Here is a 23318-nt window from a genome sequence, read left to right as displayed (position 1 = left end):
TCAGTGGTTAAGGCCACCACCCCAAACAAGGTTCCTTCCTGCCCCTGCCTTCCCCTTTCTACTTATAAAAGCTCTCCGCTTGCTATGGGCAGTTTTAGTACGCTGCACAGGCTGGCAGCGTCCCTTTGGGTCAGAGTGAACGCAAACTGCCTCCCCCATCTCTTTGCTCAGTGTCAAAGGCATTTGCCTCAAACACTGGTCTTGAAGCAAAAGAATGACATCGAAAGGAGAGGAAACAGACCAGAAGGTTTCTTGTGAAGAGACCCATAATAATAACCTATTCAACTACTAAAAGTAACCTCCTTCTATAATATGTGTACGGGGAACTTGGCACCATACACATACACCTCTAACCAATCTGAACTTGGTGATGATTCTGTTTGGCATAAACCGGTGTATATTTTACTACAAATACATATTTTTTTCCTCAATTTTAAAAGGTCTGGCCAGTTTCTCCCACCTCTGATTCCCAAGTAAGCTTCAGCCAGGGATCTGCTGTCTCAGTCCCTGTATGACTATGGGGTTCAGAGATATGGCATGTGACTGTCTTAGGTTGTGCCCTCCCCTCCTCTCCAAAAACAACCCAGCTGCTCCACCTGGGGCTGCCCACTGAAGAAATGGTGATCTGTCCCAATGCTAAAGGAAGACCTGGCTGAGATGGAGTTATTGAGAGATGGCATTTAAGGGCTCCCTGACTTTCTAAATGTGACTTTTTGCTTTTCTGTATGCTGACTTCCTAAGATGCCACTCCATTACCTTTACATCCATCGTTGTCACACGCTTCTTACCCTACGATCACCACGTGGCAAGGGATTGTAGGAATACCCTGTTTTCATAGGTTTGAAGATGTGGGCTCTGAGGTCGTCTGACTTGGTCGTAAGAGGTCGTAAGACAGCATGGGTGACTGAGGATTCCACTCAGGTCTTTTCACTCTTGGTGCAGAGGTTCTTCCCCACCCCCATGAGAGCCCACCAAGTCTCTTCTGGCCTCAGCCAATCACTGGGCTGTGTCCAGAGCCCAGCATTCAGTGCCCAAGTTTCTCTTGGCAACACTTTTCCTTCCCTCCAATTGCTATTCCCACTGGTGTTGGCTAACCCAGTTCCAGACTGTATCCCTCCAAGCCTGGCCAGCTCTATGCCGATCCACAGCACCCTAGTTATTTCTGGGCTGGGACAGGGTCCACTGCATCCTGGTTTCTCAGAGGTTACTCTTTTTGGCAACCCGCCAGGCGCAAATCTGTCTCATCTATTTAGAAGAGAAGCAGAGGAAACCCACCCGACCCACAGCCCATAAGGAGAACACCCCCTCCTACACCCCCTGTGGCAAGTCAGCAGGTCCCACCCAGAGTGGGTCCCTCAGAGACAGAGAAAATCCAGCTCAGGTCCTCAGGAGCAGGATAGATGGGCAATAGGGGCTCCCAGGGTACCCACCACAAGACACAAGAGTTCCGCCTCTTGACCAGGAGCCAAAGATGAGCCAAAGAAGGCAGTCTACTGCTGCCTTCCCACAATGCTGTACACCCAAATCCAGGGGATCCGCTGAGTCCTTACTTTCCCACCATTGTTCTGTTATCTGATTGTAAAAATAATGTGTCACCATTGTGAAATTTCATTTTCCAGAATATACTGGTCAAAATTAAAATCACCTAAAATCTCACAAACCAGAGATGTTTTGGTATATGGGTGTGAAAACTGTCCTCTAAGCATCCATATAAATATTCATATCATTTTTTTAAAACAAACTGGTTTCTGTTACTCAGAAGTGCATCATGGGAACCTCTCCATATCATTAAATAGAGGCTACCTCAAGCCATTATATGGCCACTCAGTAGTCCACTGTATGAATACACCATAAATTTAAGCAATCTATTCACGATAGACATTTAGATTAATCCTCTTTGCGTGTGTAATTATAAACAATGCAGCCATGGACCCCATTGCTTAAGTATTTCTTTGGACTAGATTTCTACAAGTGAGATTGCTGGTTAAAGTGTATTTTGAGGCTCTTGGTTCTTGGTGCCAGACTGTGCTCCAGAGAGGCCACACCACTCACCTTTCCCATCAGCAGCCCATGAAGGTGAGAGACCAAACTCCATGAGGATGGGAATGCAAGTGCAAGGATTCTCTGCACGGCTCCGCCCAGACCAGGGACATTATCTGGAAATCCCCAAAGGCATCAGCACAGGAAACAAACTAGTTGCTGGCAGTGGGGAAAGGACAGATGGGAGGGCTCCAGCTTCTCTCAGAGAAATCGGAAGCAGGCAGCATGGGGTAGTGAGTGCCAGGGTGACTTTCGTCTTTCCAAAGTGTCTCCCACCACTGAGGGGTCATAGGGTGACAAAACACAGGGCAATGATAAATACCTGGCCCAGGAGTGCAGTCACTGGACACTGCCTCTCCTATTCCCCAACCAGCTGTGTGACCCTGGGAAAGGGCTTCCCCTCTCTGGACCTCTGTATTTCCATCTGATCTGACATTCTTCATTCTTTGGTCCCAGAACCAGCCTTAAGACCAGAGTAGACAGATCTCCAGGCACCCTTCCTCCATTCAAAGTCATTTACCTTTCTTTGGTCTCTCCAATATATGCATCTTTATAAACTCTACTTCCATGAAGAGCCATACCAGCGTTTTCTTGGCTTCTGTTTTTATTATCATAGCACTGATGACATCTTAGTTGTTAGTTAGCAAGAGACAGAGAGAGAGCAGATCTTCATTGGAAAGTAAAAGACATGTTTTTCAATCCAGCTTCAGTTCAACATTCGCTGAGAGCCCCTAGCATATCTCACCCATCTTCCCATCAGCCCTGCATTACAAATGAGATCTTTCCCATCTGCAGGTGGGGAAACAGGCTCAGAATTTACAACATTTTAGTCAGACTTACCCCATGAGTAAAAGACAGAGCTGAGATTCAACCTCAAGTCTGTTTGACTCTGAGCTCCATCTCTTTCTAACACCCTCCACTGTCTCTCCAATCAGACCTACAGAAGGATTCTTCAGGCCCAGAAGTATTCTCTAGTGCAGGTCTGAGAGATGGAAAAGCATGAAGTCACCTGGATTTCTCAGATTGGTCATGTTTGGCTCAGGGGCCTCGAAGCCGATTAACACATCTCTCCCTGACTTTCCTCATCTATAGAATAAGCAGTGAGAGAATTAGTTAGCAATGTCTGGCAAAACCTGCTCAGCCTCTTTATCATTCACGCAGTACTTCTTGTCCAGTAAGTCTCCTCTCCTCCTTCCAAGAACCAACATCTATAGACTTGGATTACAAATAGATATGAGTGAGCTTCTGTGATTCTCTACCCCAGAATGTATCCCAGATCCCCAACCCCTCCCCGCCTCCCTCTGGTGCTTCCTGGCATCTGGAAGTCACCAGGTCCTGGTGATGCCAGGACTTCAATTCTGCAGGGTCTGTGCCCATCTCTGCAAGCATGTTGCAGAATCAAGATGTTCCATTGAAACATGAGTCAGGAAAAATCTCAGTCTGACTCTGAAAACTGCCCCTCACCCTAAATGAGGTTTAAAAAAATGCCAGTGAGTTGGGTGCCTATTGGTTCCTGATTCCAGGCCTTGTCCCCAGGCTTAGCTTTTCCAGGTCCCCAAGTGGTGCCAGGAGCTGCAGTAGAATGGGTAGAAGGCAGAGCAGGGACAACACACACACAGACACAGACACACACACACACACACACCCTATGGTAGAAAAAGAAGGGAATGCTGGGAACGACCCATGGTCATGTCCAGAAGGAATGAGGATGGTGGTCTTGGTTGCAGAGCTAGCTAGCCTCAGAGAGGGCCTGGCCAGGCAAGAGGTCTGACTCACTGCCCTTGCCAAACCAGGAGTGATACCTATATTGGCCTTCATGTGAATCAGAAAAAGGCACCCCCTCTGGATGTTGGCAGCCTGAGCCACACATCACACAGAAAAAGGTCCCAATGCTCTTGGGCTCCAGAAAAAAATGAAAAATGGGTTTCCAAGGAAGCCATGTGGTAGCATGGGTACCACAGAAAACCATCACATCATGATTGTAAGAACTTCTGTGGGCCCATGGGCAGAAGAGGAAGTCAGGCAATGAATGGGCTACAAGGAATTTAATACACTGGCCACTTCAGAATCCCCCTTTTTGGTTTTCTGAACCTTTGAAAACAAAAGATGAGGTGTGAAAGGGGGCCCTTGTGTGTGCTTCCTGTAGGTATTCACCTGTCCAAGCTGGAATTATGGAGGAGGGAGGGCAGAGCCACAGCCAAAAGAGGGCCAGGCTGAGCCATGGCCTTGAGGGTAGGGGCCATGGCCAGTGGCCTCAGCACCTTGTCCAGTGCCTGGAACACAGATGCTCAATAAATCTTTGTTCAAGGAATGAATGTGTCCATAGCAGACATATTTGCGGGGGGACCTTTACACAGTCGTGGAAGCCACGTACTCAGCTGGGCCGAGGCAGCCAGACTGGGAGGTGATGGTGATTGAGGCCCGTGTCTGATGGTCTCAATGAATGACATGCTGGCAGTTAAAGAAGAAGGAGATTGACACACAGCCTTTTGCCTGTGCAGCCTCCCACACGGAACCAGGCGGGGCTTGGGAAGGAAGCCACAGGTCCTGCCGACATGGTGCCCACCCTCTGAGTATTCTGAGATGCCTTCTGTCTAGGCCTCTCAGCCCCGTGGCCCTGGGATCTGCAGCCAGCAGTGCGGCAGCTCCTTGCAGGCATAAAACCCAGCACTGTCCCAAGGGAGGCCACGCCACCTCAAGCCAACACAGATTATTTCCTCTTTCACTACCTCACTCCCTAGTGGAAAAAACAAGGAAACAAATTCTCCTGAGCAACCTGAAACCCTATGGCCCCCTGGACAAGTGCAGGATGCAGCTCCACCTTTGTGCCCTCCACTTTCCTCCAGCTCACCTATGCTTAAGCCCAGAGGCCAGCCTCAGAGGTTATTTATAACATGTCAGAGGAGAAGGGGGCAGGAAATAGGAAGTTAGGAAGGAGGGGGCAAGGAGGAGTGGCAGGGGCCAAGTGACCCCACTGGCTGGGAGTCCACCGCCTGCCTGGCCTGTGGCATTAGAGCCCCAGGACAGGGAATTCCTCCCCAGCCCACATTCCTCCTGGCCCCAGAGCCCTATCTGCTGCTCTCTTGCCAGCCCTGTCCCCTTCCCCAGGCCCAGGTGGAAACAGAGTCATCCTCAGGCTTTTCCTCAGTCTGGCCACAGTCACGTGGGCTTTGTGACAGGAGTTAACGGTGCAAGAGCTGGGGGCCCAGCCCTGGGGACGGGGTGAGCAAACACCCAGCCTTTTACCTCTGCTAGCCTCACCCTGCTTCTTTCCTCTCCCATTTAAATACTTTGAAAGCCGGGGTCGGAATGCTCAATGCTTAGGGCCCAAGACTTCCTCTCATTAACTTTATCAAGGGCGCCCAAAGGGGAGGTGACTCACCTAGAATCACACAGCCAGAGGGAACAGAGTCAGGCCTGGGGCCCTATCCTTTGGGGGCACTGGCCCATTTTTCCACACCCCATGCTGCCCCCCAGGACCTTGGCTAGTCAAGACTCTTTGGGTACCAGTGTGAACATACTGGATTCACTGTAAAGGCTGGAAGTGTCCATCCTTGCTTTGCCCAGAGCCACAAACCATGAAATGGAATCCCTAGTTGACCACCTCAAATCCTGTGTGGACTGAGGCAAAATATCCAATCCGTTCATTCACCAAAACATTCTGAGCAACCACTGAATGTACAGAGCCACTAACTTTCAGACAATTTCACATTGTTAGGTTATTCTTTTTGTTGCTTTAACACACCATCACCAACTCAGTGATTCTCTAGACAAGTGTTCTGAATTGGGCGGATGGAGGGATGATTATAGATGGTCTTCAGCAAGGTCTCTTCTGAACCTCTAGAAATGTGTATGTATAGCTTTAATCAGAATCTCAAAGAGGCTGCTGTCTGTAAAATGGTAAGATGCTCATCTAAGAGAAGTATAGATCAGAGAGGTGAGAGCTCAGGCTAAGACCACCTGGGGACCAGGAGTGGGGACACACAGGTACGTCTCCCCTGCTGCTCATGACCTTCTCTCCACAGTACTTGTGCCCCAGACCTTCAAGTCATAAATACCTCACGTGGCCACGTTTTCCTTCCATCAAGCCCCTAATGGTATAAGCAAGATACTAGGGTTTACAAATCTGATGCATGCCCAGAACTGGGCCAACTAAGGTTATAAAACAAGTCAGGGGCAGAGGATGAACATTATATCTGGCCAGTGTTTGGCCTTGAGGGTCACTCCTCCTTTCCTCCTTTCTCTTCCAGCCCCTATAAGGTGCCCACTCACACTGATGCAGCCCTTTCTGTTTGGCAAGCCTAGATGAGCAACTTCCCTATGCAACGTAGATGATATTTCTTACTATCTCCTTCCCTACTCCGCAATCACAGGGCAGGCAAGTGGGCGAAAGTGGTTTTCAGAATCCTCAGCTGGGCAGTGTCTCACCAACAGGGTTCATAGGTGCTTCTTGGGAAAAATTGGTTCCTGGATTAGATATGTTTAGGAAACACTGGATTAAGCAGAGCTAAACAGGTTACCATGCAGCAGGACTTCTCAGAGCCTTTACTCTGCTGATGGTCATTGTGCATCTCCAGGGGAGAATACAGTAAACAGCTTTCCTAAATGTGTTGGCTGAAAGAACATTTCTTAACGACGGTGTGTGGAGAATCACGCCCGGGAAAAAACACTGCTTTAGGCTTTCCCACAGTCCAAGGAAATCTTCCCTGCCCCTATCCTCACAGCTCACCTGGTAAATTACAAGAGGTGGTAGTGCTGAATTTCTGCCAGGAAGGCAACCTCAATTCTTTGGAGCCAGAACCTTCAGTAAGGACCCAGGAGTTACGTGTTAAAGCATAGATCCAGGTCTGATGGCAAATTTGGAGGTTCCCACCGTAAGGCTCCAAGGGACTGGAATCTGCAAAGTACTCTAGGGAACACCAAAATCTTGATAATAGGACAAAAGGAAGTAATGCCCATCTTTCCAGCCTGGTGGGATAGCAGGCAACAAGCCAGAAATAAGGGGAAAACTTGTCTTTCCCTGGCATTCTAACCACCTGCTGTTCTCCTGGCCAAAAAGACATTGGCCTCAAGACTACGAAAGTAGACAAGTAAAGGTAACAGAGGTCTCCAGACTGCAGGAAGACTCAAATAACCTCAGTCTAAATTTCTTTTTATACAGAGCACAGAGTCTTACTGGCTAAGGGCTCTCCCAATGACCCATTTTCAGTATTTGTTTATTCCTGTAGGTCACCGCGTTTATTGAGCACCTACTAAGTGGGATGGCCTGTGGTCAGGAATACCCATCAATTTCCAGGCAGCAAAGCTATTCTTAGTTTCCTGATGTCTATTTAAAGAGTGTTAATCCTCTCAGCCTCCCCCCTGCAATTAGGCACATACCACTTTCCAACCTGGTACACTGACCTCGCCCAACTGGGAAGGCAGAAAGGACAAGTGTTCTTCCCACCCTTCTCCACTGGGCCAGGAATTTGGCCTTCGTGGGCTAGAGCAGCCTGGGATCAGCCAAGCCAGAGGAGATGCGCATGTTTTGCCTGGACCCTTCAATCAGTGCTGGAGTCCAGAGCCTTCCTGTTCTGGTCATTACTGGCAGCAGAGCGAGGCAGAAAGTGCTAGGAATCAACAGGGTTGTGATCCAGTCAGTACAGTGGGATGGTAAAGAAAGACCATGAACCAGGGAACAGACATCCCAACTCAAATACTAGCTGTGCCATTGTGTGGCTGGGTGACCTTGGGCATAAGTTGTGATTAAGAGCTCAGACTCTGGAGTCAGGCAGGCTGGGCTCAAATCTTGACCCCACCATACTAGCGGCATCTTAGGCAAGTTACTTAGCCTCTCTCGGCCTCAGTTTTCCCATCTGTAAAGTGGAATGATGGTGATCATAATAATAATAATTCCTAATACGAAAGTTTATATTAAATAGTAGAATTAATATGTATATAAAGTTCTTAGAACAGCTGTCAATAAATATTAGCCACTTTAATATTTAGTTCCTCTAAACTGAGACCGTTTCATCTACAAAACAGAAATAACACTGCCTTCTCATTGGGTGGTTATGAGAGTTTAAGGAGATAATGTGTGAAAAGGTCTTAGAATATAAAAATGATTTAATAAATGTTAGATATCATCAAAGAGTACTGTTTTTCTATTTCCAGCTCTATCTCTTAACGCCGACCTCCTCTACCTTTCTGGATCTCAGTTCCCCATCTGTCAAGTGAGAGCAGGAGTCAGATGGCTTCTACAGTATCACAACACAGGGACCTGTGGCCTGAAAGTCACTTGCAGCATAGCTGAGTCAGTAGCCCCAGTGTACCTCCAGTTTCCCCACATCTCTGTGCACAGCTCATAAAACAACGAGAAGGAGAGAAAAAAGATGGCTTGCATTCACATATCCTGTCTTGACTTGCACTGTCCTCTTAATGAGGTGGCCATTAACCACAGGTGGATATTAAGCACTTGAAATGTGACTAGTCCAATCTGAGATGTGCTATGAGTGTAAAATACATATTGGATTTCAAAAACTTAAAAAATTGAAACCCCATTAATAATGTTTTAAATCGATGACATGTTGGAAAGATAATATTTTGGAATATCGGATTAAGAATAGTATTAAAATTAACATCATGGGTTTTTTTTTTTTTTTCCTTTTTTCAAAAGCGGCTACAAGAAAATTTAAAATTACATACATGGCCCACGTTTGTGGCTCGCAGTGTTATTTCTCCCAGAAGGTGCGGGTCTAGCCTTACCCTTTCCACATCCCTGCTTGTGCGTTGCCCAGTAAGAAACTCTTCTCTCAGGAATACCAAAGGAATTTGAACTATTTGGAGTTAACTTTTTTAAACAAAATAAAACACAGATGTTAACTATCCAGGTGGGGCATTAAATTTTAGGAGCCTCTAGGAATCTCCTCTGGCTTAAAGGGGCCCTGAATAAATAAAATCCGTCAAGCTGCCAAAGCTCCCATGATGTAAGCACCCAAGGTTCGACATCTGCACTTTGGTTTCCCAGACGTCTCGTCCCTTCTCTGTTTGGAAAAGGATGGGCAATAGCTTCGGTCGTATTTCCCAAGACAACCGCCACTGTTTAGCACACTATCTGCTATCTTAGCAGCTTAGAACAGCATTTTTTCATTAAGCTGGTCGTGCCCAGCATGTCAAAACTGGTTTTCCTTTTGTCTCTCTCTCTCTTTGACACACACGCAAACTAAGTGCATCATTGCCTGGAGAGGCTGGAAGGCTCTCTTCCTCGAATGCCCTCATTCATTCAAGATACTTTTTTTTTTTTTTTTTAATTTGTTTCTTTGACTGCTTTGGGTCTTCATTGCTGTGCACGGGCTTTCTCTAGTTGCGGCGAGAGGGGGCTGCTCTTCGTTGTGGTGCGTGGGCTTCTCATTGCAGTGGCTTCTCTTGTTGCGGAGCACGGGCTCTAGGCACGCGGGCTCAGTAGTTGTGGTGCACGGGCTCAGTAGTTGTGGCTCGTGGGCTCTAGGGCGCAGGCTCAGTAGTTGTGGTGCACGGGCTTAGTTGCTCCGTGGCATGTGGGATCTTTCCGGATCAGGGCTCGAACCCGTGTCCCCTGCATTGGCAGGTGGATTCTTAACCACTGGGCCACCAGGGAAGCCCATCATTCAGCATACTTTTATTGCATGCCTACTATGCACTGGGCAATGGATGGAGAGTAGTGTGTGACTCCCTGTACTCCAGCTGGCTCACCATCTAGGGGGAGGCACCGAGTGGTAATAATATGACGGCTGATGTTTATCAAGCTCTCACTACGTGCCAGGCAATGGGCCAAGCCGGTGACTCCCATCATCTCAATGAACTCTCCCACCACCCTAGGAGCCTAAGAGTCCTATTATGGCATCCTCCATTTTACAGATAAGAAAAAGGAGGCTGAGAAGGATTGACTTGTCCAGGATCGTAAAGCTATCAATTAATGGAGCCAAGGTTTGAACCAGGCAGTCTAACTCCAGGACCCGTGCTCTTAACCACCTCAGAAAGCACAGAAAGTGTGATAACAAGTGCATGAGCACTTGTACCCTCTGGGGACACAGAGGACAGGTACATCATTTTGCCTGAGAAAGCAGTTGCTCTTATTCACTCAGAGATCCTACAACCCAAAGGAAATTCGGGAGATTATCTGGACTCAAGGTCACAAAGTTGGTGATCCCTAGGGCTGAAGCTGGCCCAGGGACATGTTTTGTTTGGCTCACGCGTGTGTACGTGTGTGTGTTTCTTTTTAATTGTGCCAGCATTTAAAAATCAGATTTCACGTTAAAATCTTGGATTTCTAGCTTGTCCTAAGAGACTGGAAATCTGGCAGCACTGGACTCACATTCTGATAGATTGGAGCTGGACAGCAGCTGTGCCCTTCTGAAGGGACATGAACTATTCAGTTCTCCATAGTCGTCACCATTCTCTATCGCTCCCCCCAACTCCAAAGCCAAAGATAATTCACTAATTTCATCCTATTTGCCCACTGTTTTGTTGTTTCTCTTATAATAAAGAAATAATTTTTAGTACCCATTCATTACTCTGAAGTGGGAAAACAAGAGAGTGGGGAAACACATAATATGTTTTTTGGTAGACGTGAGTAACGATTCAATATGTTTAACATGCAAACATGCAGCTTCCAATGACTGGCGTCTGTAGGCATTTGGGTTTATAATCTGACCTAGATGAGAGCTGAGGAAACCCAGGCCAGGAGAGAAGCAATCAGGAAGGAACTGGAATCCGCACCCACACCCATTTGTTCAGAACTGCATCCCAGTTAACAACCTGGATGTTGTTAGGGTTCTCTCACATCTCTCAGTCCTTCTGCTGGGTATTTCTATCGGGAAGCCACAGTCGCAACATCTTTGGGGGTCCCTGTCCTATTGCTGGAGAAGGGAGTGCACTGCAGTTGCTCAATAGGGCACATGTTTGATCTGGGTCTTCCAAACCCCCTCCTCATCCACTTAAACAAAGTTTCCATCAGATGACACACATCTTAATCACAGGTCTTTATACGAGCCAGTCTTCCATGAAGGGAGTTTTCTCAGATAGGGATGTTTGAGCCAAGCCTTGAATCAAATTTTCTGGAGCAAGGGGCTGCTCCGGTAGACCATGGATCAGGAAGGCCTTGTTCCCACGAGCACTGAGTCTCAATCCCACCTCTCCTCTGTCAGCTTCAGTAGTGGTGTTAATGGGGTTCAAAAGAATTTTTACCAAGCCCTCCAGTGATCAATGACAGACACTGAAGTGACCTTGATTTTTAATTCTAGCCATCAGCTAGGTCTGCAAGTTTGCTATCTGTTTGGCACATCAGCTCTGCTTCAACAGGAAGTCTGGTGGTCAAATATGTCATCTGATAAAGTACATCGGCTCATTAGCGGTTTTGTTCAGACGAAGCCCTCATCTGCTTTCATAACCACAGAGATCCTAGCTCTTGTCTTTATAGACCACATTTCTAAAGAACTTACCTCCTAAAAGGTGTTGTTGATGGATTTAGGTGCTCAATTATTCAGATAGAGAGCCCCTTCCAAAGGAACTTAAAGCCAGAAATACTTGACACATAGTAGGCATTCAGGAAAATATCAGTTACCATAAATATATGTGGGGAAAAAGTGCATACACGCCACATAGAGCCAGTCCTGCTATTTCACAGATGAGAGCCTGAAATCCAGGGAGGTTGACATCACCAAGGTGATCCTAGAATCAGGAGACCTAGAACTAGACCCCAGGTGTCCTGACTCCCAGCCAGTGCTCACTCCTGGACACTGCACATCTCTCAACCCTGGGGTAGATGGGGACGGGGCTATGGACTTGATATTCAAGTTCAATATCACCATTTCCCAGGCCCTCCCATTGACTACCCCAGCATCTATCCCCTCTGACTACCAGAGGCAAACGTGCTGAAGCAGTCTGAAGAGGGATGGGAGGCACCTGACCCTGGAAAAGAGGGAAGGACTTGGCCTTGAAAGAAGTTGGTTCCAATCCCAATTCCATGTATCAGCTGTGTGGCCAAGCTCCTGAACCACACTAGTTCTCACTGTCCACATCTGTTAAATGGGAACGATGACCCCCTCACTGTCCTGCTTTCCTCAGTGGGAATGCTGTGATAATCAAATAAGATCAAGTAGACTTAAGACTCTAAAATGTGGAGAGTCGTGAAAATATAGAGCGGGAACTTCATTTTTCTGTCCTGTGGGAGGCAGTGGGACAAAGTGGAAAAGCATTAGACTTGGGTGGGAGGGGGTCTCAAGCTGTGGTTTTGAAACACACCTCTCTGTATGTGACCCTGGAAAACATCCTGTCTCCTCTCAGAGCCCCATTTTCCTCACCGGTATTAAAGTGAGAATACCCGCTCTGCCACATAATATAACAACACTACTACTAAAAGCTAACATCTGTTGAGCTTTTGGTATGTGGCAGATTCTGTACTAAACATTTTCCCTGAGTTTTTTCACTTAATCACCAACCCAATGTGGTACATACTATTATTCCCCCTATTTTGCCGATGAGGAAACTGAGGCCAGAGAACTTAACCACACTAGGTGAGCAGCAGAGCTCACAAGAGGTACTATGTTTCCAAATCTCAAAGGCTATGAGTCTATTCATGATGATCAAGTCTAAGTCAAAAGGAGATCCATCCTAATTCATGAACTGCAAGCACCTTAGCCAAACACCATGAGCCTTCACGTCACGAAACCACAACCTCATGAAGCCTGACCCGGGTTACAAGGCTCACCTTCCCCATGCTCTAACCTGGGGATTGCAAGAGCTCTGAGATTTCTGAATGAACAGTGCTTCTCTGCAGGCAACTGAGCTACCTGGTGCCCGGCACCCTCATTCTGAGAGGGATCAAAGATGGCCTGGGGGTGGGGGGGGGGAGGGATAAATAACTGCCAACTAATATTCAAAGTCTCTGGTTCCGGAATGGCTCTGGTCTGCTCTGGATTTCCCCTCTCCCCGCCCTCCCCACCCTCTGTCATCCAAGGACTCTATTTTTCCACCCGCTAAACTTTCCCTTGGGCTCTCTGAAGCCAACCTTTCAGTTTTCCTTCCCTTCCCCACCCCCACAAAAAGCAGGTGGCTGCAGGCCTGGGAATACTTCAGGTCTCTACTCCCTGCACCGTGGATGCCACCATGAGGTGACAGGCTTTACGTGAACATAAATCATAACTGAGTGTTGGGCAGCATGGACCGTCACTTCTGTGGCAGCCAGACCACCCCAGCCTCGCAGATGGCTTCTAAAGGCATCAGGAAAAGTTGTCCTGGCCCCCTCCCCTCCTCTAGACACTCGTTTTTTAGCAACCAAGTAAAAAGGCCTCTTAGTTCCACTGCGGCTGGGATAGACACCTTGTGACCTCCTGTCAAACGCTGTTTAGTGAGTTCCTTTAGCTAGAGTCAGTACTCATCGGCTCCAGCCTGTCAGAGATTAACACAGGAAAACAGATAAATAGGAGGAGCCCATGTCACCCCCTCTGAATGGCTAGGCAACTGAACCAGGACACATTGGTTACCCACCACCTCCGCCAGCCCTGTTCTCAGTGCTGTGGGCAACCTAGAAATCGGCAAGGGTGGGAGATGTGTGGACCTGCCCACAGGAGGAGGTGGCAGACTGGTGTGAAAGAAAAGAGCCATTCCCAGAGGGTGAAGAACAGCAGTCTACAAGGGGTCCGTGAGCTCTTTTCAGCACCTCAGTGAACCAGCCCAAATCATACACTGCCATCATCCAGTAACCCATGAGAATGCTTCCCAGGCTTAGGCAAACACCAGGTTTCTTTGCTTTGGGCTGCAGTTAATTGTATTAGCTGATTATATCAGAATAATGACTGGCTAGGGTCAGCAGTGACAGATATAGTTTAACTGGTTTTTGTAGTGGGAAAATAATCAACACCCAAGACATGAAGTTGTGATTTTCCAAACATGAAATCCATTGGAGGAAAATTAATAGAAATAGTCCGTGGTGTTGAAAAGGCTGTGAACTGCTGATTAAGTGGAAAGAGTTCTTGGTTAGGAATTCGACGTAGGGTGCGAGACCTGGTTTTGTTAGGGCTGTACTGTAATCAACCTGGGGGTGGCAGGGGAGGCAGGGGCTGCAGAGGCTGGCTATGGAAGAAAATCAGAGGGAAGCATATGGAGGAGAACTCCGACAGCAGGGAATCAAAAAACCAACGTGGGGAAGTTACAAAAGGAGTAGCATCTTCTCAAATCCAAAGAGTCCTAGCCGTTAGTCTATACTGATTTGGACGCAGATTTGGAGGTAGACTAAGCAAATGTAGGTTCTGGTTCATCTGTTTCTTCGTGGTGTGATCTTGGGCGAGTGATTTCACCTCTCTGGCCTCACCAGGCAGCTGGGATGGGCAGTCTCTACCTGGTAGGGTTACTGATATGCCAAAAAGGAGATTTTTCTTTGGGAGGGTGGTGGCGTATTATGTCCAGAAGGTGGGGCTGGACTTATCCAGGAATGCAGAGAACACAGCAGATGCCTCCTCTCTTAGGAGGGTCAGATGCATCCCTCTGGGTAGCGCACAGCCCTTAGGTCAACCCAAGAGTAACCCCCTCTGGGAATTTCCCAAGCAGCTCTGAAGAATTGTTTTTTCCTAAAGGTGGTGTTTTTCGACATGTTTAAAATTTGGTCAAGGTGTGATTATTCTGCACCAATGCCAGGAAGTGGGCAGGGAAAAGGGAATCAAGTGAGATCCAGAGAATAAGAAGTTAACAAGGGGTATTCAGAATCGAGGGGAGGGCATGGGCCAAGACCCAGAGAGAGAATGGGAACAGCTGGAGCTGGAAGGGCCAGTGATGATGACAAGGTAGGCAGGGGCCAGATGGCCATTGTTGGAGCCATTTTATGACACTTAATCCCAAGAGTCTACTGAAAGGTTTTAATCACAACAGTGAAATTCTCTCTTAAACTAGCCCTTCTAGCTCCCATCAAGATGAGACTCCAGCATCTTTTCTTGGCCAGGACCCACCCTGCCCCCTCTCCACTGTCCATCTCCATCCTATGGCCATCCCACCACTCTCATCCAAGCGCCATCCATATTGAATGACAAGGGGAGAAGGGGGACAAAGGGATGAGTCCCCTTGCTGCCACCATGAGCCTGGCCAGGCCTATTCAACTAGGGGACATCTTTGAGCCAGCAAATAAGACCCTGTGCACGGCACAGATGTCTTCAAAACACGAACCTGGGTTCGTGTCAAATCCTGAAGTCAAGCAGCTTAGTATAATGAAAGGCCCGTTGCTTCGTATTAAAGCAGAATAAAAATAAAACCATCTGCAACTGAATTAATCCAAAACTGCAACAAGTCAAAGGCCATGGCTTTCCTGGCACGTAAGCCCCATTCTCCCTACAAAAAAGCTCCCATCAACTTGGTCTAAGTAGCCTTAATATTGCTCCCTGTCAAAGGGATAAAGGGACAAGCAAAAAGGGAAAAAAACTCAGGAAGTCAATAAAATTCATAAATTGTTTTCCCATTTGAAAGAAGCATGAAAGTATCGCCAGCACAGGGCTGTAATAGTTCCTCCATCTATGCATGTTGCATATCTGAAAAGAACTGTGTTACACAGCCATTCTGGATGGCAAATTGTCAGGAACTGTTCACACATACTTTATGTCCAATAATTCCAAATTGTATATTTGCCATAGAGAAATACCCATGCATATGAACAAGAGGATTGTACGATGACTACTTGTTGTAGTGCTCTTTGTGAGGACGAAAAGCTGTTGGAAACCTAAATATCTATCAGTAGGGGAATGGCTAAGTAAATATACACCTATACCTATAGGGCTATTACATTATTATAGTAAAAAAATAGTATATAACAATATATTATATAACATGATATATAATGTAATGTAATATATAGTATAGTAGTTGATTATATTTTAGAGCCAGGCTGCAGGGGTTTAAATACAGGCTCTGCAGCAACCTTGAACAAGTTACCTAATTTTTCTAAGCCTCAATTTCCTCATCTGTAAAATGGAGACAACGGTAGCACACCTGCCTCATATGACTTTTGAGAGAATTAAATGAGTTAATTCATGTTAATTATTTAGAATGGTGCCTGGCACATAGTAATCACTCCGTAATTAGCTTTTAAAATGTATAACCCTATGGAATTCTATACATTAAAAAAATGTAGTAGATCTATATGTATATTAACTGAGAACAACCTAACACATTGTTCATTGAAAAACAATAGAATGCTATATTGGTATTCCACTATTTATAGTGTTCTACCACTCATGTTTCCAAGGGAAAAAACTACTATTAATTTTCTGTGAGTACCTATGTATGTAAATGCATAGGGAAGGGACCAGAATTAGAGGAAGTGATCAAAAAGGACTTCACCCTTATCTGATTTTAGGTAGATAGATGATAGATAGATAGATAGATGGATATGGATGGATGATGGGTGGATGGATGGACGGATGGATATCGATGTACACACAGTTACATGCACACGTAGTCATAGAATGTATCCATACTATCCTTGTAATTTTTAAAATGTGTTTAAAAATTAAAGGTCCAAGGACGTACAGATTATTATTCCCCTTTTATAAATGAGGAGACTAAAGCTTAAAGATGCCCAATAACATGCTTAAGTGCATACAGCCAACAAGCCCCAGAGGAAGGATTTAAGCCCAGCTCTGCCCATGCCACAGCCTTTCTACCACCGCACACTGCCTCTCCAGGCCACCCAGGAGTTGACTATGACAAAGGCTAGAAGAAGGGGCCTCCTTGTCCATACTGGCTGGAATGGTAAAAGCTAAATGCAATAGAGAATTGTGTTGTTGTTTTTGTTTTTAATTAATGAACCTTTTGGAATGTGCCATTCAGCAGGGGAGCTGAATGGTTCCTGCTGTTCCTGCAAAACAAACAAAAGTCCCTCCACCCTAAGCCGCTTCTGTGGCCACTTTTCTAGCCTTATCTATCCAGGGATTGTGAAAGGGACACAGAACTGTGGGAGGGGCACCTTCTCCAGCCAGCCCAGCACCCAGTCTCCTGACTCTCTCTGGTTTTCCTCCCATCATACTGGGAGTCTGCATAGACTGGGCACCTCACCCTGGGAGGCCCCCATTCGTCCCCACCCAGAAGGGTAAGAGTATTGAAGGCCAAGATTTCTTGTCCCCATTAGCTTTGCTTTTCCCTGGGCCTCAGTGAGACAAATCGAGTCTTTTTTTTACTTTGTCTTGGTGGTTTTGAGGGTCTCTTCCAGTTCTAATAGCCAAAGAACATTAGAAATTTTCCTTTAATTTTCTCTATTTATAGCCTAATATGATGAGGATGATGGTAATTAGTTCTCAGTCCCATAAGATGATGTTTAATTAAAACCTCTGGCCATTTTGGCTGTCTTCATATTTCTAAGGAAAACTCCCCAAATAGATAAGTAAGGCATTCTTCAAATGTTAACTGTCCATTTCATCCTGGTCCTAGGAAGCGTCGTCTGCCTTAGACTATCAAAGGTAATTGAAAGTTGAAAAGTTTTGGAAGAATGGCATAACTAAGAATGGCTTTAGCCTTACCATATAGTAACTGGGTGACCTTGAGCAAGCACAGTCTCTCTCAGACTCCGTGTTTTCCTTTGAAAAAAATAGGTGTAATACCTACTCTTGAAGATGCTGGGTGGATGAAAGACACGGGATGTGAGAAGTGCTTGAACCTAGTGGGAGTCTGCGAGATGTCCCTTCCCTCCTTCTACAAACAGCAGCTCTCCTCTTTCCAGAGTTACTAAGATGTCGACAGCCTGGGTCCGCTCCCCAAGTGACTGGCTCCTCTCTGAAGTCTGATCCCTTTTTATTTTCCTTAAGTCACAAAGCCCAGTGTAAAGTGAAATTGCGTGTTTGTGAGTGAGAGAGAATAGATCAGGCTTCTTTGAAAATGGCTTCTTTGCTAAAACCACAACCTCAGATCTGATACCAAAAGAATCTGCTGGCACTGGTCCCTGTCAAAACAATTCGGAGACATCCAGAGACCATCCTCCAGAGCTGGCAGTGGGCCCCCAAGCTGAGCCTCACTCTCGAATTCCCAACAGGCTCAGGGGGCAGGCCCCCAGCACTCTATCGCACAGCCCCACGCTTCTGTGCAAAGGAGAGCTTGGCATTCTGAAGCACGATTCTCTCTCTCTACTGCTCCCGCCCCCTGCAGAAACCACACAGACACACACACACACACGCAAACACGCACGCACGCAAGCACGGGCACACATACCCCAATTTTCAGAAGGCTCTTGGCACTGCCCACCCCTTCCTTAGCTGGACAGAGCTGTGGAGCAGAAAGCAGGCCAAGGCTGCCTTCGTCATTCCTAGTCCCCTCCCTTCCCTCCTCCAGAGTCAAGGTTTTGTCAAGAGTTTCAGGGGCAACGACTGGTGGGGAGGGGGCCGCAGACATCGTAGCTGCTGCCAGGTCCTTTTCTTTCTGCCACAGTATGTTTTATAAGCCGGCATGTAGTTTATTCTTCTAAACACTTCGCTAGGGTGCAGGGCCTGGAGTTGCCATAGCAACACCTTTTAACTCCTCCTCACCCAGAAGGCAATGCCAATCCCCAGGGCTTTGGGGGAGAAAGGCAAAAAGAGACACCTGTGGATGAGGAGAAAGGAGAGGGAAGGCCATGGGGGATTCCTTAGAGAGGGCCTTCACCTAGCAACATGGCACCTGGCCACGAAGAGAAAAGAGCCAGGAGAAGGTCCTGGAAGAGGGAGCTGGTGGGCTGGCATAAGCATTTTTCATGGACTACAGTATTGATTGGTGGGGTCGTAGGGGTCAAGGGGAATGGAAACGTCTACACGTTTTCTTCAGGGAGAGAACAGGCAGGCATCAACCCAGACTGAGTGGAAACCAGAAGGGCTATGAGCTAGGAATACTGGGAGCCACCTACTGGACACCAGCAGGGTACTGTAAGGCAGCAGAGGTCAACAAGCCGGCAGCCCACATCCACACCTCCCACTTTTAAAAGCATTATCTCATCCCTGCCACTAGTGCAGCGCACCAAACCGAGGCAGAACAGTTTTGGATCGGTGCCAGCAGTATCGAAGTTTTTTTGTTTCTTTTTTATTTTTGCTACCATAATGTTCTTGTCTTTGGGTACTTCCTGGTAACTTTGCTTTTTCTCTGGGCAGTCTGCTGAGGAGGGGGATGTGGGAGGATTTCTTAAATAAATCCAGAGAAATTACAAGAAACTTTTCTGTATCAGCCCAGACACACAGCAGGAAACCTAAGCAGTGAACAGAGTCAGGCAGTGCCCCCCCTGGAAGCGGTCCCCTTGCTCCTGTTTCCACAGTTCCCTGGTGAACTTCCAGGGTGGAAACCCAAAAGCCAAGAGCAAGGGGGAGGCATGAGGTCTCCCCCTCCCCACACACCAAAACCCAGGGGAACACACCCAAGCCATTGTCAAGCAGGGGACGACGCCCTGACTCCAGCTGGCTCCAGGCCCCAAGTATGTGCTCTTCCCTGAGCAAGACCAGAACCCGCTGCCACCGCCAGCAGCTCCCAGCGTTACTCAGGCGGGAGTGACACCCACGGGGTGAGGGGGGACGGGCCAAGGGGTTTTTGGGTGAGGGCTGTCAGAGGAGGAGAAAGAAAAGCTTCCAGGCCTCAGGCAGCCCCAAAGAGTCCTTCCAGGCAATCCACAAACCCAGGGGCCAGTCAGGTTCCCCCGGGAGAGGGAAAGGTGCACAACACAGGCCCCAGGAAACCGCTAACACGAGTGACCCCAGGCCACACAAACGCCCGTGCCTGCCGACTGGACTGACCTGCTCAGCACAGCTACCTCCCTTGCTTCTCCTAGGCCCGCCAGGGCCACCAGCAGCGCCCCTCCCCGCCAGGTCCCTGCCTCTCCGCCCTCCTCCCCTGCAGCACATTTGTGGAGGCCCTCACCAGGACCCAGTGGAAAATTTCTTTCCCCTTTATGACTGTCCTTAAAACACACACGCTCCATTCTTCACCTCTGAATCTGCACAGGCAGAGGGTGGCTAGACTGTGTCCTACCACACCTCCCAGCCCGTGTGTACACACACACACACACACACACACACACACACACACACACACACACACACACACACACACACACACACACACACACACCAAGGGCCACTGGACTTGCATGCCTTATGAGCTGGAAAGGAGAGGAGAGATGTTTTCCAGCTGCTACTCCACCTCTGGCCAACCATGCACAAGTGTCCCGAACACTCCCAAACAAGTTCTCCCAGGGCACACTCTCAAGGCTGTTGATATGGTTCTACTTCTTACTGAGTCTCTAATCAAGACACTAAGTCCGATTTGGAATAGTCACCATGATGTGACCCTTGGCATCTTTTTTCTTTTGGTGACAAATCTGTTTTCCACTGCTCAGTCTCCCCCTCCCCACACACATTCAAGGGAAAAAAATAGCCTTCCTGTGAATTCTCACAACTATGTGATAAGTGATCCCTCACACACGCCACCTCCTGCTTGCTATCAACACTCTCAAATACAGTTCCTCCGGGGAGGGTCAACCCCACCGCTTTCTTCTCATTTTTCCCCTTAAATCCACCCAAACTTGGCAGTCCAAGAAGCTCCGTTAGCACTTGCCTAGGGAGTGTGAGGTGGGGTTAGGTCTCAGTGAAAAGAATGAACTTACTGGGGAGATGGTGAAAACTCAGAAAACTTCAAGTTTCTCTCTCCTGCAACTTTCCCTGCACGTGGCTGGCAACTTTCTTTCTTTCTTTCTTTCTTTTTTTAACTATTCATCATCCCAGCACTTTAGTTGGCATTCCAAGTTTTAGAAACACTCTCCCCACCTTTCTCCCTCAGCCCGTCCTCCCGTGATAGTGAAAAGGGAAATTTTCCAGATGTCAAAAGGACCGGTAAGGACCTCACGCCCTAAAAGAGCATGGCTGCAAGGGGTTCACTCACTCAGCCTCTGTGGGTTTCTCTGCAGGGCATCTCCCCCCTCGGTCATGCCGGAACCCCTGCCCCAGGAACCTGAGTATCCCCACCTCGTCCCAAGCCCAGGCAGAGAAAAGGAGCGGGGCTCGCCATGCCACCCGGAGCAGCGCCCAAGTCCGGGCTGCAGCGCGCGAGCTGGCACCGCGGGGGCTCCGGCGGGGACACCGGGAGCGCTTACCGATGTCAGAGTTGCAGAAGGCGTCCTGGGGGTGGCTGGGCGAGCATGTGCACGCCTCGGCGCCCCAGTCCCCCAGACTCCAGCTGCCCAGGAGCACGACGAGCCCGAGCCAGGGAGTCATTGCCGCTGCCGCTGCCGCTGCTCGCCTCTCCAAAGTTGCCTTGCGCGCCGCCGGCGGGGTCGCCGCAGCCTGAGCTCGCCCGCCCTCCCTTGCGGGGCAACTTTGGCTTCGGGCGCGCCGCCCTCCGAGTGCCCAGCGGGACGGGATGGGGTGCGGCGAGGCTGCCTCGGCGCTGGTGCACGACTGGGCGGGTGGGCAATCTCTCCGGGCGAAGCAGCGGGAGCTGCAGCAGGAGCCGGAGGAGCAGGAGGAGGAGAAGCTGTCCGAGCGTCCGCCCGCTGCTTCCTCTACGCGGTAGCCCGGCGGCCGAGTGATATAGCGCGGGTCCCCCGGGCACCCCCTCTCGGGCGCGCGAGGCCCGCCGTCTCGGACCAATGGCAGAGCCGCATTACCTCATCGGCCCTCCAAAAAAGGGGCGGGGCCGGGGGCGCGGGGCGACGGGGCGGGGCCGCCCGTACCGTTCAGATCCTTATAGGGAATAATGCAGCTGTGGGCACGCGAGTGGGTGGGCTGGACGTGCCTCCGAGACGCACTGGCAGAGGGGCCCTCCGAGCGGCGCCCCCGTGCCCTTCCCGCCTGCACCCTCGCCACACGCCCACCCCGCCCTCTGGACGCCTCTGACCCAAACCGGAATCAACTACCACCAACCCCTTGGCAGGCCAGAGGTGGCCCTGCCCTGGAGACCTTGACTGCGCCTGGTGGAAAGGATAGGTGAAGGCTAACTCTCTATCTTCTCTGGAGAGAGCAGGGTCAGAAGGGAAAGAAAGAAGCAGGTTGATGACCATCCCCCACACACTCCCACCCCTTATCGCCGCCCCTGACTTTCCTGTACACGAGGAAGCTATCTGCCTTTTGGAGCTGGCTGTAATAAAAGATTGTTTCCTGGGCTCAGGCAGAGTAAATTGTGAAGTCATTCAACACTGTTCTGGGTGCTGGGATGAGCAAAACAAACTCTTTGCTCCCTTGGAACTTGAAGGCAATACATCAGTAAATACATGAGTACATAGGGTGATTTTCTAAGGTAATAGTGCCATGAAGAAAACAAAACAGAATAATGGGTTAGAAATGACTGGGGAGGGTGCTCCTGTCTATGGGATAGTAAGGAAAAGTCTGTCTGAGGAGGTGACATCCTGGCTGAGATGTGAACAAGAAGCCTCAGCATGTGGCAGTCTGGAAGGAGAGAACAGCAAGTGCGAAGTCCCTGAGCCTATTTGAAAAAACAATAAGTAGAAAGGGCGGGAGGAAATGGTAACTCCACCTAGGGCAGACAGGTCTCCATCCTGCAGCAAGGAACTTGAGGGTGAACTGATCCAAAACTGGGATAAAACCAGGTCCTGGAGAACTATCCAGGATCCGAGACTATGAGCTATAAATGGATAACTGCTAATAACTAATACTATGACAGTTTTTATTATTCAGTAACATCTTGATTCTGCCTTATATTTTCCATACCTCACCTCATTACATCTCACAGTAATCCTTTTAGATAGGAAAAACACCAAGTATTATTCACACTTTCCAGATGAGGAAACTGGCACAGAAAAGTGACATTACTTGGCAACCAGCCAGGAACTCAATTCACTCACTCCCACCTTAAGAGAGGCTTTTATTTTCTTGGACTTTAGCAGCAGTTAGGTTTAACTGTGCAAATGCCCTTTTGCAGCTGGAGCCTTCTATCGTTCTGTTCTTGGGTCCCTCTCACTTTCTCTCCCAACTCATCCCATTTGGAAAGAGACTTAAATCATTTGGCAATAGAAATGCTAAAAGTTTGGAACAAAAATAAGGACTAGGAAGTACTGCTCAGAAATACAAGTTCAACCTCTTTCTCAGAAACTCCTCTGTTTACACCTCAGAGAAGTGACATTGGAATGGGAGAATCAGAAAATTTCACTGGAAATGGTATTTCCAAGAACATTTTTTATGCTCCTTTTTTCCTCTTAAAAATTTTAGCTATGAGGAAGGGAATCTAGTTTCCACATTTTTCTGTCTTGTCCCCTTCCCAACTTTTAAGACCCTTCCCACCTTAACTCTAACTATAGCCCGACCTAGAGAGGGCTTTCC

The 23318-nt window shown here is 48.2% G+C and overlaps 2 protein-coding genes across 2 annotated transcripts in view; one reads left to right on the top strand and one right to left on the bottom strand.

Annotated features, from left to right (window-relative positions):
- Positions 1-21565, bottom strand: part of TIMP3 (TIMP metallopeptidase inhibitor 3) — a 56634-nt gene extending 35069 nt beyond the window's left edge. The window contains exon 1 of the mRNA XM_068560010.1: positions 21137-21565. Within this exon, the coding sequence (XP_068416111.1) occupies positions 21137-21257 (121 nt within the window). The 5' untranslated portion in view covers positions 21258-21565. The remainder of the gene's footprint in view (positions 1-21136) is intronic.
- The window catches only part of SYN3 (synapsin III), a 445749-nt gene that overhangs the window by 185850 nt on the left and 236581 nt on the right, over positions 1-23318 (top strand). The gene's annotated exons all lie outside the window — the stretch shown is intronic.

Source organism: Eschrichtius robustus, chromosome 13 (genome assembly GCF_028021215.1).
Source record: "Eschrichtius robustus isolate mEscRob2 chromosome 13, mEscRob2.pri, whole genome shotgun sequence".
NCBI lineage: Eukaryota > Metazoa > Chordata > Mammalia > Artiodactyla > Eschrichtiidae > Eschrichtius > Eschrichtius robustus.
This window is presented reverse-complemented; position numbering and strand designations above follow the sequence as displayed.